Source organism: Sinocyclocheilus anshuiensis, unplaced genomic scaffold (genome assembly GCF_001515605.1).
Source record: "Sinocyclocheilus anshuiensis isolate Anshui unplaced genomic scaffold, SAMN03320099.WGS_v1.1 scaffold119, whole genome shotgun sequence".
Lineage (NCBI taxonomy): Eukaryota > Metazoa > Chordata > Actinopteri > Cypriniformes > Cyprinidae > Sinocyclocheilus > Sinocyclocheilus anshuiensis.
Window position 1 is genome coordinate 374303 of NW_015549581.1, and position 15339 is coordinate 389641.

Here is a 15339-nt window from a genome sequence, read left to right on the forward strand (position 1 = left end):
TTGAATGTGAAAATTTACATGATGTTTTTGTAAACAATATTGAATAGAAGAATTGAACTGAATACATCCGATTTATGTTAGAAAGGAAAACTGTGTTACAAACAATGAAAACAGAAATTCATTCTGCTTGTGAAAGAGTCCCAATGAAACTAATTACCTGAAAAGTGAAAACAGAATATATCCAGTGTTTCTGGAAAGCAAATCTTGCATGTGTACAAAAATCCCCCTGTACCACACAGTGCTCTTCATCTGTCTCCAGGCAAACGCAGAACAAACAGAAGCTAAACAGATGTAATTTGCCAGATACAGACAGCTACGTTCAAACCCACGTGATTGGAGATGGCACATGACAATCTCACAGTCCCACTGGGCCGACTGAGCTCTCATCTTGAAGTAACCATAGCATAAAAAGACAAGCATGCCTGAAGAGAGAAAAAACACCACATACAATCTAAATCAATACTGTCATTATCAGAGGACCCAAGCTGAATTAGGTGTCACACCACCAGGGGCAACAGGCTTGACGAACGCTTAGATTATGAGAGCAGGTGTTGTATTGAGATGGTCTGGCCCTTTAAATGAGCAGACTTGCCTGACTGCAGCGATTATAGATTAGCAGTTAGACTCGCACAGATGATCAAGCAGTGAACTTAGTAAATGGAATACAATATCACAACAGCAGGCGTTCAACTGCATCTCCATTAAAAGGAAGGCAAACTGAGTTCTGCTGCTGCACCACATTAAAAATGACTGTCAATCAGTTCAATCAAAGGGGTGATTGGGGGAGAAGGTTGAAATAAGTTGAAATGGTGTTAACTTTTTAAATGGAAGAAAAAAATGAATATTCTTAATGGAAAATATTTGTTAATGAAGTGTTTTTTGACGGTCAATGACAAAGATTAGACAAAAATGTTCATCTTTACTGTAATTAAATGATGTAAATAATGCTCTGATTTATTGTGTCATTTTTGTTTATAAAAGTAGATCGAGAACACGAGTGTTTCGATTTAAGTGTGCAAAATAAAAGCAGCGTGGCGCAACGCTGCCGTCTGGCCTGTGATGAATTGCAGCATCCGGAACCCAACTTTGAAACAGGCTAGAGGATTGTCTTCATCAGACAAGGCAAGACAGGACGTCCATCACAGGGCGACCATCCAGAGACTCAATAACGGCACAGAGCGAGAAAGCGGTGAAATGAAGGACTGCTGAAGGGGGAGTTAGACAACCTTTGTTTTAGGCAAAGAAAAGAAACTTTCGGAGCCGTGTGACTAGTGGTTTAAGCCTCTCAGCCTACAGACTTGAAAGTGACCAAATATTCATTGAAAATATACGTTCACATTTAGGTTTTATTGCACGCAAGTTTTGCTTTCAAATCCGGTCTTTTGATGCCGAGAAACACTCTTATGCAACTGCTAATGTAGAAAAGAGTTTGTTGTGGAACGAGAGACAAAAACTGAAAATGTTTCCTCTGCTCATGTCCATTATGACATCTCACCCAGAGATTTCATAATGATGCACAATACAGCATAAGCAATGGAGCGTTACTGTGTTTTTACTCATATATTTATGTACATGCGGTGTCTGCAATCTTTAAATTGTTTGTTAGTTCGCTATTCACTATATAGCAAACACCATATATTCAGTACATGGGGAAATGAGTGAAAATGTGTGAATTTGAACACTACATGACATCCTGAATAACCAAAAATAACTTACATTTCCAAAATACCACCTTCAATAAAATGTCAAACCACATATGTGTGGCGGCTCAGATTTCATGCACTTTTTAATGTTTTAAATGACAACAAAAAAATATCTTCTTTTGAAGAGAAAGAAAAGATCTTTTCAATGCTTGGGTAAACACTTAGTATCACAAAAGTAGTACTTAATTATAAAAACAATAGTCTCAGAGCATATTCCAAAACAAAGAGATACATACAGAAATAAATGAAGGTCATGGATTGTTTTAAAGTGCATGCAAAATTCAGCAAATTCAGACTAATTTAAAAGAAAGAAGCTGAGAAATTCACTGCAAGGATCAATGTTTTTAGGAGTGGAAGGGCTGAAGCACATGAGCATGTGATACAGAATTAAGTGTCAACTAAAAGGATCAAGTAAAAGGCAAAGCAATTTCATATCCAGGAAGGATGGATGGGTCACAAGCGAAAGGATTTACAGAGTGGGAAATTGTATTTTTTAACACTTTTCTTGCCAAACAAATCTAAATTCATTTTTGGCCAAATCAGTTTTGCCAAAATTATTGACACTTCAAACTTTCTGAAGTTTTTTCCCACTCTGAAAGAGAACAAAACGTCAGAACCATTAAAAGAGGGAACAAACAGCCGTGGAGGGCGAAAGAGAGAGAAAGCAAATACAGAACTACACAAGTGTTTATTGAGCACGCTACAGATAAAAGCAGAAAACAGGAAAGAGAAAGAGAAATCAAAACACACAACAGTCAAATCTTCCCGCTTTTGTTAGAAAAATTCTTTTAATTGTGCCACATCTAAAACTATGCCGAATCATACATTCCTGCAGGGTTTAAAAAAAACAAAACAAAATATACACAACCCTTTTGTCCCTCTCATAAATCGTAGTGTGGATTGCCAATCAATATTATTTATTTTTTACAGCTCTTCTAATAAGCCTGTCCATGAGTCTCTTTTCTTCTAAAAAGTGAACTAAAATGCTCAATCTTGGAGTAAATTAAGACTTTAGGCACATAAACTTTGGTCCCATCTACTGTACTCGTCTTTCAAAACAAAAAAAAAAATAATAATAATAATCACACAAAGAAGTGATTTCCAATCCATGCAACACTAGGAATAAAGATGCACCATTTGGTACATGCAGAGAAAAGTATGTCATAACCTTCCACTTAGGATAAAGACAATGCACATAGATGAAAGAAAAGCTAGGAAAATGGTGTAAAATGAGCAAATAAAAAGGTTTCATTCTCTTGTTTCCTTTCAAACAACATAAGGTTTAGCGGGATTGGTGGGTTAAGAATGGGCCTAACATCTCATAGTGACAATCACTAGAGAATCACAGTTTTATTTACAATTCTTAAATCAAAATGTCACATACATTAAGAACTGAACAAACAAACTGCAAAAAATAAAAAGGAAAACGTCTGAGAGGCTTTTACACATTATACAGATCAGACACAAAAGGGAAAAAAAAAATTGTTTTAACAAAACAATCTCACGCTCAGATGACTGCCTGGGTTTGAGAATATGAAGTATGAAAAGATTTCTGTAAGTTTTGTAAGGCACATTCTTTTCGGTTTATTGTAAGAGGTTCAGACTTTACACCAAAACACCTTTCCGCCACTGAAGAGGTTGTGTGTCAAGAGCACTGACAAGAGGAAACGGGGTAAAAAAAAAAAAGAATGTCCTTGAAAACAGTCACAATATTTCCTTCTTTCAACAACTTCTTGTGGAATGAAACTTGGGAAAAGAAATTCTCAAAATTGTGGTCCCCAGTGTATTTAAACAGTCAACAGGTAATGCTAGAAAAGCAGTTGGGAGCAAGACCTCTCGGGTTGCTTTAGATGGTTGATTTGGAGAAGGAGACCTTCAGGTGGTGGTTATTACCCATGTTGTAATTATGGAGGTCGATGAGGCATTGAATAGCTTCCTCGATGGTCGTCATCTGAATTAGGGCCATTTTATGATCTCTGCAGAGAAAAAGGCCGGCAAAAACGGTCACACGAATGAAAGAAAAGGCAAAAGCATAATTTGATGAGGATCTGAACGGGGACAGACTTACTGGAAAAACTTGAAAGCTTTCACAGTGCCACCGGAGTTGGAGAACAGGACTCTGAGGTCTTCTTCAGTTATGTCTTGCCTTCAAAATATGACAGAAAAATGACTTAGCTCCCCGACGACTGACACAAAGATTGACAAGTGCCAAATACAGCTTTTTACTCACGGGATGTTTGACAGATGCAGCGTGGCAGAAGGAGGGAAAATGTTCTGGAAGTTCTTGGACCCTGGCTTTTTGAAACGATGCAGTGGTGAGTTTGTGAAGTCTTTCGTGAGACCCTGGTCGTCTAAACCATCCCTCGGTAACTGAACAGTTTGGTGCTTCGACATCGTAACGCGAATGATCTTTGAATACATCTTCTGACCGTTTAGATGGCTCATTGCTGAGGCACATCCAAACAAAAAGAAATGAAGGGGTGAGAAATTAGAGGTCTCTTATGCTTATGAAGGCTACATTTTTTTTAAATCAAAAACACAGTAAAAACAGTAATACTGTGAAATTTTATTTGAACGTATTTTAATATGTCATTTATTCTTGTGATGGCAAAGCTGAATTTTCAGCAGCCATTACTCATTCAGAAATCATTCTAATATGCTTATGTGGTGCACAAGAAAGATTTCTTATTATTAATGTTGAAAACAGTTTATTTCAAAGGAGATCATGATACTTTTTTGATACTTTGATGAATAGAAAATGCAAAAAAATGTATTTATTTGAAATAGAAATCTTTTGTAACATTATAAACGTCTTTACTGTTGATATTGATCTATTTCATGCATGCTTGTTGAATAAAAGTATTAATTTATTTTAAAAAAATCATCAAACACCAGTGTATTTTGCAACTTAATTGAATTTGACTGGCGTGTAAACTTAGCCATGTGCTGTTAGGGATGTTTCAGTATGCAGTCTTACCAAGCTGAGCCTGGTTCATATCGGCCATCTGTATCAGTGCGCTGTCTTTCTTATTAAAAAGAATCTTCACACGCTGCACATCCCCATAAACCCCTGCGAACAGAGCAGCCAGCAGCCGGAGAGGAAACGAGAGAGGGAGGAAAGAGTAAGGAGTGAGACTCAGAGAGTGGAAAGATAGACCGATAGACTCAAAAGAACGTTCATCGAAATGGAGAAAACTAATCACAACCTGACAAGAAGACTCGGATATATACACCCTCAAATTCAAAATGAATTGAGGAGGAACATAAATACTGTGCAAACTCAACCAAAGATCACATGCACTGAAACAAATTAAATACTTCAAAAGCCTGAAAAAAAAAAAAAAAAGCAAAAGACGTTTACTCTAAAAGCCAATTAATGGTAATGGTTTAAAGTCAACATGCAATGGCATTCGCAATCCATTTTATTTCCGTAATGTTATGTACTTCCAAGAACATTCAACAGGAAAAATATGTAGGGCTGGATCCGATTTTATCCATTTGGAATTTATTAATAAAAAGTGGATGTTCTATGCTAGAACAGAGCCCGAGTGGGAGTTTGCAGTTGATTAAAGGGCTACACCATAACCAGCACTCACTTTTGAGGCGAAAAATTAATGTAAAGTTCACTGCTATTAAGAAATTAAAGTGCCATTATATTGTAACCTTTTTTACATTAACTAGCACTAAGTGTCTGCATTAATTATTTGTAACATTTTAGAAAAGTAGCTTCAACAATTACTAAACAACTAGTACACTATTGGTCACCAAAAATAAGTCAATAGATCAAACCAAAAATTATATTTTTAAAAAATAGTTATCTTTTTCCACTTAATTGGGTCTTTAATATCAAAATACAGATAAACAAACAGAGTGAAAGCCACAATTTTTTTTTTAAAAAGATGTACCATTTAAGTTGGATTAATTGAAATGTTTATTGCCAATAAAACCAGTTAAATACTTTGTTGACTGCAAAATAAGATCTAAAAGCAAAAATAAAAATAATTGCATTTTTTATTTGGATATGGGTTCTCAGACATGCAAAATCCATCAATACTCAGCACTGGGCATAAAAGAAAATTATTGGCCAAAATTCATAGGAACATTTAATAATGAATTCAATTGTCAATTTTCATTTCATGTTGACTTTAAATAAAAGAAATAAAGCACATGAATAATAAGAACAACAGAAACCAAACAAAATAAAGGTAGAGCTAACAAGAACATACCGAAGAGCGTAAACAGACTGTGGGGCGTAACCATCTTTAGAAGGAGAGAGGAGCAAGCAGACAGAGAGAAGAGTCGAGGAAGAGCGGAGATGAACAGATCATCCATAACGGAGGGTGGTTTCCCGCAGAATGGTGAAGTGGTCATGGATCATGGTTCAGGGCGGTTAATTGGGGGGTCCGAAGTTTTGTTCAAGCAAAAAACAAAAAAAAACAAAAAAAACATGAACAACGAGGTGTGGTCAAGGCATGGCAAAAAGAAGGGATTAAAAAAACAGGATATGAGAGAAAGAAAAAGAGAGACAGAGACAGACAGGATGAAAGAGAGACAAAATCAAAATGGAGAAAAGAGGGAAGCAAATGCAGAATATAAATGAGGGGGGGACAAAAAATATAATACAGGTCAGTACACAGGAAATGCAGGAGTGGTCAGAGAATGGCTGCTTTATGCATTTTTACATTGTATAAGCAAATAATTGTGCCAAATGTAGTTACCCAGTACCAGGGTAAGGATACATTCATACTAAAAAATGAAGAGGAGCATCGGGTAATGATAATAATGACCTGAACAACGAGTTATGAAGTTTTTAAGAGGCATGCAGGAGATTGAAGACCAGGAAAAGCTGAAAGCGTCACAGTTTCAAGCATTTGATTCACAGAGTTTTACCCGGTTCTTTGTGATTGCCATGCTTGTGTAGACATGAAACCACCTTTTAAAGTTATGGTGTGGACAGACAAAGTCACAACTGACCCCACATGACCCCCTGACGTTTAAATAACACAGAAAATTTGTCGATTTTATCAGATGAGCAAAGGGGTAGTGCCACGTCCATGGTTCATTAGCTTTCAAAGAGTGAGAGCAAGACAGTTTATACAAAAAGAAAGAATGATTTGCTCTGTGGAAGTTACAAGGTATACGACCAGAAAGTTGTTAAACCAGAACTAATGGATTCAGATAATACAATCAATGAGAGTTTGTTATTATTATAATAAACAAGTGGGTTTAAGAAAGACATGAGACAGTGAACCTCACAAAGAAATGTCTGGGTCATATTTCACCTCAAAATAAAAATGTGAAATTAGATTTTAAATAATTTAAGTAAATTCAGCATATAATAAGGACATCTAATAGTTGGCTTTGGACCCAACAATTTTCTTCACAATTTATACTATTTGCATTAAATATATTTCCAACAAATACCATGATGGAAACTTACAATTAAATTTAAACTACATGCAATAAAAAAACACGAGTAATACAATTACAAATTATATTAAAAAAAAAAAATAATAATAGTTAGGTTTTTTAAAAATGAAAAATAAAACAATTTTATTTTTAAAAAATCAATTTGAAATAGTTTTAAAAATTGTCATTATTTAATTGAAAACATAAGCTTTATATTTTGAGGTTGAAATATGACCAGAGTATTTCATTTGAAGTTTTTTGTGAGTGACAATGCAAAATGGGGCTACAGCACTCTGCAAATACAAATAGGACTAAATCTTATAAAGGAAGCGGCATTTTCTATGAGTCTAAACATATAACATGGCATGACATGACAGACAGAAATATGTGAATGTGAAGAAGAGGTTGCGATGTAATAGTACACTGACCTCTTCATTTAGATTGCTAACGAGCAGCACTCCACTGGCTCCCGAGTGCCCAGACAGAGCAACTCTTCCAGCTGCAGCAGCGGCAGCAGCAGCCGCGCTCAACGGGCTCAGAGCACCTGGAATCACACAGGGAGGTGTAAATGGGCATTCTAGTCCAGAAGTTACATTAAAAATGATATTACATGTGTGAACATACATAAACAGAAGTGCAAAATTTGTAGGGTGATGCTGTATATTTAATAGGTAGCCATTCGGCCAACTTTAACTGTAGAGAAAAGTTTAAGAAAGTGGCCTAGTCATCAACTCAAGTCTGTTTTAGATGTGACAGCCAATAAAAGCTGAATTACACACAGGTAAAACATATTAGTTCTTCATCCTGATGTGAGAGGGACCAGGTTAAGACCATGTGGGGTTTTAAAACCTAATCATTTTTAGCCTAATATCAATAAAATATCTGCCTGATTACGTGGCAGGGGAAATGTCAAATTGCATTTTAAATTAAGAGGCCTTATGAGTAGATCTCTGAGAAAAGGTCAGTCAAGGCACTCAGAGACACGGGCCTAGGTGACATTTTACAGTACTTAAGAGCACATTCCATTCCAATTATATTCAATCTTTTATAAACACATCTTTCTATTTTAATTTTCACACCATTCAGACAGATGGAGTTAAATCAATGACGCTGATTAAAATACTGTCCCCATTCAGCGGTGCTCAGAATCAATCACGTTATGAACAAATGATGGTTTTGGCTGACAAACTAACTGACAACCAATGGCCATTTTGTCTCCTTGAGTACTCAACAGATAAAAAGATGAATGTCTTTGGTTATTGCATCACATCTTGCTGTCTCACGCCATGAGCATCACATTTTTAAGACATTGTGTGAAGCTAGAAAAGATGCTCTAATTAAATAATTTTCAAGACATCTTGTTTTTAATATGGCTCTGGACTTAAAGTCACTGCTAAGAGTTTCCTTTCATACGTTTGGTGTTCCACAGAGTCATACAGGTTTGCAGGTTGCATTGGGGCATGTGAATGAAGACAACAAACACTGAATGACACCCCAAAACAGATAATAAAAAAAGAGGCAAGTACCTGGGATCTTACCAAGCAGGGAACCGGAATCTTTACCCAGGGCAGCAACCACAGAGGGGTCCAGAGCAGGCGGCTGCCCATCTCCAGCAGGAAGCTCTGGCCTAGTGTAGTCCCTGCTCTTATCGTTATTGTATTTTACATTCAGGTTGACAAGTTTTGAGTAGTCTATGCGAAGAGTACAACAGGCGTTGTATATGTTCTGACCATCTAGAGCCTAGAACAAAAGAGAAAAAGATAGAAAAAAGAACCAGGCGAGAGAGACAGAAAGAATGTGTCGTCTTCGTAGGGCTTTTCACATGATCTTCCGCTGAGAGCAAACCCACCACTTTAGCTTGCTGTGCACTGGTTGGATCGTTGTACTGCAACAGGGCCTGAAACTGATTGTTCTTGGTGAATGTGATGATTTTCATGACGGTGCCAAACTTTGAGAAGATCTATTGACAGAGAAAGCAGAGCATTGAGGGGAGCTATCAACAGAGGGGAAAAGACATTACAAAAAAAAAAACAGAATTAACACATACAGCATCAACAGCACCTCAATTTGTCACCAATATAAACTGTCAATAAGAGGCTGATCCAAACTGTGGCATCCCCTACCTGCTGCAGCACGTCCAGGGTGACGGGGTAAAACATGTTATCAATGATTATCCTCAGCACTGGACTGGAGGGCGTACCACCACCATCGATAGAGTTGGACCCTGATGCGAGAGTCCCACCTGACTGGAGATCAGTTACAAGCACTATGTTAAACATATATAATGGGAAATGTTTGGTCCTCATAGCAGCTCATTCTAGCCAAGAAACGCTCATTTAGACAGGAAGAAACCATCTGAATTACATGTAAAGCAACCAACAACATTTTCTCACTAATTAATCGAAGAATCCTTACATTTATTCAAATGTTTTCCAAAAAAATGTTAAGCAGCACAGATGTTTTCAACATTGAAAATAATAAGAAATGTTTCTTGAGCACCAAATCAGCATATTAGAATTATTTCTGAAGGAAAACAAATTCAGCTTTGCAATCACAGGAATAAACTGCATTTTTTTTTTATATATATATATATATTAAAATAGACATTTTTTTTTTATAATATTTCACATAATTACTGTTGTTGCTGCATTTCTTATCAAATAAATGCAGTCTTGGAGAGCATAACATTCTTTGAAAAACATTTAAAAAATCTTACAGACCGTAAACTTTTGAACAGTAGTGTAAATTTAAAAGGCCATGCTAGAGGAACAGTTTCCATGCACTCAATAAATAGAAAAAAAAAATGTGTCTTGACTGTTCTGCCCAAATCACAATCTCACTGGTCCAAAAACTGGTCAGCATAGTTGGATTTTAAGTTCTGTTTGGCTGTCCCTTAAAGCATTTACATTTTCTGAAAAAGTCAGGTAATTTGTTACCTGGTTTGAATTGTCGGTCTTGAGTTCTTTGTGATTGGAGTACTGTATGTAGACCGGCACACTACGGACGTGAGGCGTCACAGCGGAGTAATAATTGACCATTGTCATGGCAGCTTCCTCTGTGCTGAGCTCCAGAAACGCCTAAAACAAAAATTATTTCAGTGATGAGGTAAGATGAACTCCGTGAACTCAAAACTGTTAGTCGAACTAGAAATAGCAAATTTCTTTTAACACTCACAAACTCTGACAAAAGTGAAATTGAAAACATTTCAGCTTGCCCACGCACCTGGTTTTTGCCTTTCAGTGTGAGGATATTGGTGACCTTTCCGAACGGAAGCCCCAAGGCAATGATCTCTGTTTCCGAGACATCGTTGGGTAACTTTCTAATGTGAAGAACACGAGATGGTGGGGCATCGCCGACTCTGTCTTCAACTCGAAGTTTTTTGCTGTCACTGCCGTTGGATGTCGTATCTGCCAAAAGTGTACAGAAAGAGGACATTATATACAGGGAATAAAGACATTTCTAGAGGAAAATTGCTAAATCATAAGGACAAAATATGCTGATTTAATTACTCGGGTAGGACTGCAAGTGTGTCTTAACTGTACTTTAACTGTAAGTTTCTCTTCTATTACATTTCACACTATATTTCCAATCAAGACCTTTAATAGACAGAACCCAAGAAACAAAAGCTTCTCTTAATCGGGTAAAGTCTTTCCTCTACTGAATGGGATATTGAAACCTATTGTTGGAGAAGCTGTAATAAGATGCAGAGCACACATAATCGCAATTCCGGTCACATGCTTTTAAGCGTGGGTGCCCACCTACATGAGAGCGTAAGGTTATTCCCAGATAGGATCTTCTCAGATCAGATATCACACTGAAACATTTGTTATAATTTGATTATTTTAATGCTCTTCAGTCGAGAAAACTGAATATTTTTGAATGGGGGGGGAAGTCAGGGACACTTACCACTTATACTGCTCAGCCCAGAACTGGGGCTGTTATACATGCTGCCGGACAGCAGCTCATCTGATCCTCTCTGCGGAGACACACAAAGAGAAAAATAAAATCCCACCCTCCAATAAAGATGTTCTCCTTTCACAATCCCCTCAACCAAACAATGTGGACAGCTTAAGGAATCAAGTCACATAAAACACACGTCCACACGCTTCTGCCTTTCTGCCTTATTTTTCTAGATTGTTGCTTTAATCTTGTTGAGTCTAAGATGTCAGACGCTGTCATCTCATCCTGAGCTGCCCACGTTCCCGAAGGGCCCCGGCGCGGTCAGGCCGCCGCTTGAAGTGCAGCTAAAAGTGACGGATGGGACGGCAGGCAAATGGTGAACCGGTGCAAACCAAACTTCCTAATAGGATCATCTCAGGTTCGTGCCTTCCAAAAACTCCACCGAATTGTCCTTTATGGACGATGCTTTTACGGCGCCAATAAACCCGCCGCCGCTGCTGCCTTCTGGGCATCGACACTACAAACAATCAAGGGAATGGTGAAGTTTCACATCGAAACGACCGAAAGCTAAAGAATGCATTAAGAGATGGCAAGGTCTTAACAGACAAGCCTCAGCATAAAAACTGATTAGAACGGAAGAAAAAAAAAAGCAGGACTTTAAAGCAATAAGATCAAATGCTTCTTTTTCCACCTGCTTTCCCAGAAAGACCAGCTAACATTGTTTTCCGGGGAGGAAAATTCTGTTGTTGGCAAACAAACCGAGTTAAAAGGCCTGTGTTCAGAAGGCATCTCTGGAAAAGAACAAGTTCTTCTCTAACTATCTTGGACATAAACTGCCCCCATTCAATTACTACCAGCCTAATTTTATGAAAAGCGGAGATGGAGACCTGTAACAGGCCTGTATCTAATATATAAGAGACAATTCTACATTTCCGCACAACACTTTTCTTTCAACGACAAAGAATCCAATAATGCACTTAAATGGCTAGGCAATTCTTTGTCCATTCAAAAACAAATTACGTTTGCATCACCCTAGGCTTCTTTGTCTTTTTTCGTGTGGCTTTGACGCCACGCAATACGCAAATACGTTTAAAAAAAGAGGGGAAATAAATGCTAAACCCTGTGAAGACAAATTATGTTCCTGAAAGCAATACTAAAAAAAAAGCATATATTGCATTTTTGAATGAGGTGACAGTAAAATTGGCGAAGACATATTCTACCCTATAGCTTATATGTCCGACAGGACAGCAACAATTAAAGACAAAACTGGATAAATCATATGACTAACATATAAATAATGTCTGAGTCCGGCTAAGCTCATCCCTCTGACTTTCAGTGACCAAAATTCATAAAGGTCAGTATTAATCTACCACCAAAAAATGTTTGCAAAGGAATGGTGAATATTGCTTGTAGATCCCATTCTGGCTGTTAATGGCAACTATGCAAAGTTTGCCAATGTTTGGACGAACCAAGAATAAGAAAGCGTGCGATAGCAGTGTAGATCTGAGATAACCACAATTACCGTTCATTTTTAATTCCAATCAGACATTGCCATTGAAACAAGGCAATTTTAAGCAAATATGGCAAGAAATGCACATAAGTGTGAAAGCTAAAACTTCACTTGCATTTATCATACATAATGTCATATTTTGGAAACATTTGCAAGGTTAATGACTCATGGGTTTAATCAGACTGGCTTAAAATGGCATGTTAATGTGACAAATTTAGGGTGGAAATACTATTGCATAATATTCCAATATTAAAAAAGAATAATCATCATCAATATTATATTGCCATAATGCAATATTAAGGGTGGCTGGGTTCCATACAACATGAATGGAAATAAAAAAACAATATTTTAAATATTAAAATGTGCAAATATTTTAAGTATTGCTATTAAGATAAAAATACTAGTAACCAATCATCAATATTATATTACCATAATGCAATATTAAGGGTGGCTGGGTTCCATACAACATGAATGGAAATAAAAAAAACAATATTTTAAATATTAAAATGTGCAAATATTTTAAGTATTACTATTAAGATAAAAATACTAGTAACCATATTCTTGTTCAATATTTATGTACAAAGACTTAAACATTCCAAGTTCAACGTGACTATACTGCTTCTACAGGTGCATCTGCATTAAGCTTAATAGCAAATCTGACACTTTAAAGAGCAATTATTTGTATAGCAATTAATCACATGCCAATTTTGTAATCGAGAGAGCCCTATCTCAGAGTAATTATTAAAAATAAATAAATAAATACCCTAGTTTACCATGTAACAGCGGTAGAGGAAACTAACCACACTGCTCTGGTATCTATGGGGTCAAATTTCTGTTGTGGTTTCCACTTGTTCTCACCACTGCAACAGGCAGCCATCTATTAAAAACTAAATTCCGATCATATTCATAGTTATGCATGATGTACTGTGCTGCCTTTGTCAGGTTGCTATTGCACTGCAAAATCCTCCATGAGATTATTTAGGAACCACCTATCCATCCATCCATCATCCAGACTACATACTGCACAAAGGATACTGAAAACAGTGTTTACCTTTACACCAACTGCGACGTCACCAATGCTGTTGAAAACACAATGTGAGATTTGATCAGATACTAAACACCAGGAATTTACATGCAAAAAAGGGAGGGCTAGAAATCCTTTAATCTGAATCTTTTGAAATCCCCTCCATTATTCAATGACACAACAAATTAAGCTGATGAACATTTCAGTATTTCATCATCACTTTATCCCACTCTTCCTCTAGCAGGCCAGAAATGCACCTATAAATGCTGTCTAGGTAGGCTGCTCACTAGGCTTCAAGACTATAAATTTCATAAAGGATATTTTGATATCTAGCAAAATTAATTTTGAGGCTAAAAATACTGTATGCAGGTCACTAGGTTATGAGACTTAGATGCTCAAAAATGAAAACTAGTTAGGCAGATCACTAGGTTATGGCATTATGATGTCCAAAAATGCAATGTAGGTAGCCAGGTTACTAGGTTTGGGGACTATAATGTCCAGAATGCTGTCTAGGTAACAACCAGTTCACTAGGTTTTGACACACTGCCCTAGAGTACAGACTGGGGCTAGTTGGTTAACCATAACTTGTATTAACTATCAACATTTAGACGTTTATCAGCTTTAAATTAAACTCGACACATTTTATAACCACTGAGAGGGGTTTTATTTTATACATTTTCTGATGGTATAAAAGCTAACGTGAGGCTAACAAAAGAAACATGTAATTACAACCTAAATGTGGTCCACTTGGGAATTCAATCAAATTCTAGCACATTAATATATTAATTACAAATCAAACTAGTTAAAAGACTCGCTTAATTAAACTACTGTTCAATTTTGCGTGCACAGCGTGAGCAAAACAAACAGCTAGTGAGGCTAACCTGCTAACGCATGCTTGCTGTTTTTGGACAAATTTTTGTTATGTTTACTAATTTGAGTCCTTGTGCTTTTATATCTTGGCATTTCATACAAGACAATACAATACAACCGTTACAATAAGATTATGAAACAACAGTTGTTCAAGTGTTACAGCGCTAGCGTGTTAGCAGCATTAGCATTCCAGTAAGTGTGAATAAACTCTTCTAATTCACGTTCAAATGATTGTTTTATACACATATAAATAAAGAGCGCCTTTAATGCTCACCCGTCCATTTCTGGTGATCTGTGTAAAAAATAAACCCGCTGAAGACTTAGTGTGTGTGTGTGTGTTATTTCTCCTCACTGGCTTTAGCAGAGACACACACACACATACCACTGACAAAATGGAGGCGGAAACTGAGACACGAAGAAACACACATACACACACCTACTGTGAACACACAATTCATATGAGATACACACCTACTGTAAACTCAAACACCATTTACTGTAAGCCTGTAATATATAAATTAATACAGGTAATAGTCTATATTAAGCACACACATACACACCAACTTTAAATAGATCATCTTTTATTATAAGCAGCAGATAAAATAATAAATGTAACAGATCCTAGAAGAACGTTTTATTGCTCAGAGCTTGGTCTTTTTTAAATCTCAGGAGACTTAATGAAGATCGCAGCATTTGTTAGCCTTTTACTCATATGGAGTTCCTCCTAAATTCCTTCTGAGAAATAAAATGCACACAAAGGAGACAATTGTTTCATTATGTTGTCATATTCAGCTATACAATTTAGTTTGATTTCATACTGAAACTGAGCATTTGTGAAACTATTAAGATCTCATCTGAAACTCTAGAAAAGACATGTGAGATTAATAAGGTCCTCTCAGAAAATACACCTCTGAATCGTGAGA

The 15339-nt window shown here is 36.7% G+C and overlaps 1 protein-coding gene across 2 annotated transcripts; it reads right to left on the reverse strand.

Annotated features, from left to right (window-relative positions):
* Window positions 1-2372: 2372 nt before the first annotated feature.
* LOC107657762 (polypyrimidine tract-binding protein 2-like) lies at window positions 2373-14830 on the reverse strand. 2 transcript variants are annotated; one of them, XM_016445987.1, is made up of 14 exons: window positions 14691-14830; window positions 13574-13601; window positions 11019-11088; window positions 10335-10519; window positions 10049-10189; window positions 9236-9358; window positions 8962-9072; window positions 8651-8852; window positions 7541-7656; window positions 5930-5963; window positions 4681-4773; window positions 3934-4150; window positions 3772-3849; window positions 2373-3679 (listed from the first exon to the last, which is right to left on the reverse strand). In XM_016445987.1, exons 1-14 carry the CDS (start codon window positions 14696-14698, stop codon window positions 3550-3552), a joined length of 1536 nt encoding a protein of 511 aa, XP_016301473.1. In that variant the 5' UTR covers window positions 14699-14830; the 3' UTR covers window positions 2373-3549. The 2 variants fall into 2 exon arrangements, with proteins under 2 accessions (XP_016301473.1, XP_016301472.1); XM_016445986.1 differs by having other exon boundaries at window positions 8639-8852.
* Window positions 14831-15339: the final 509 nt, after the last annotated feature.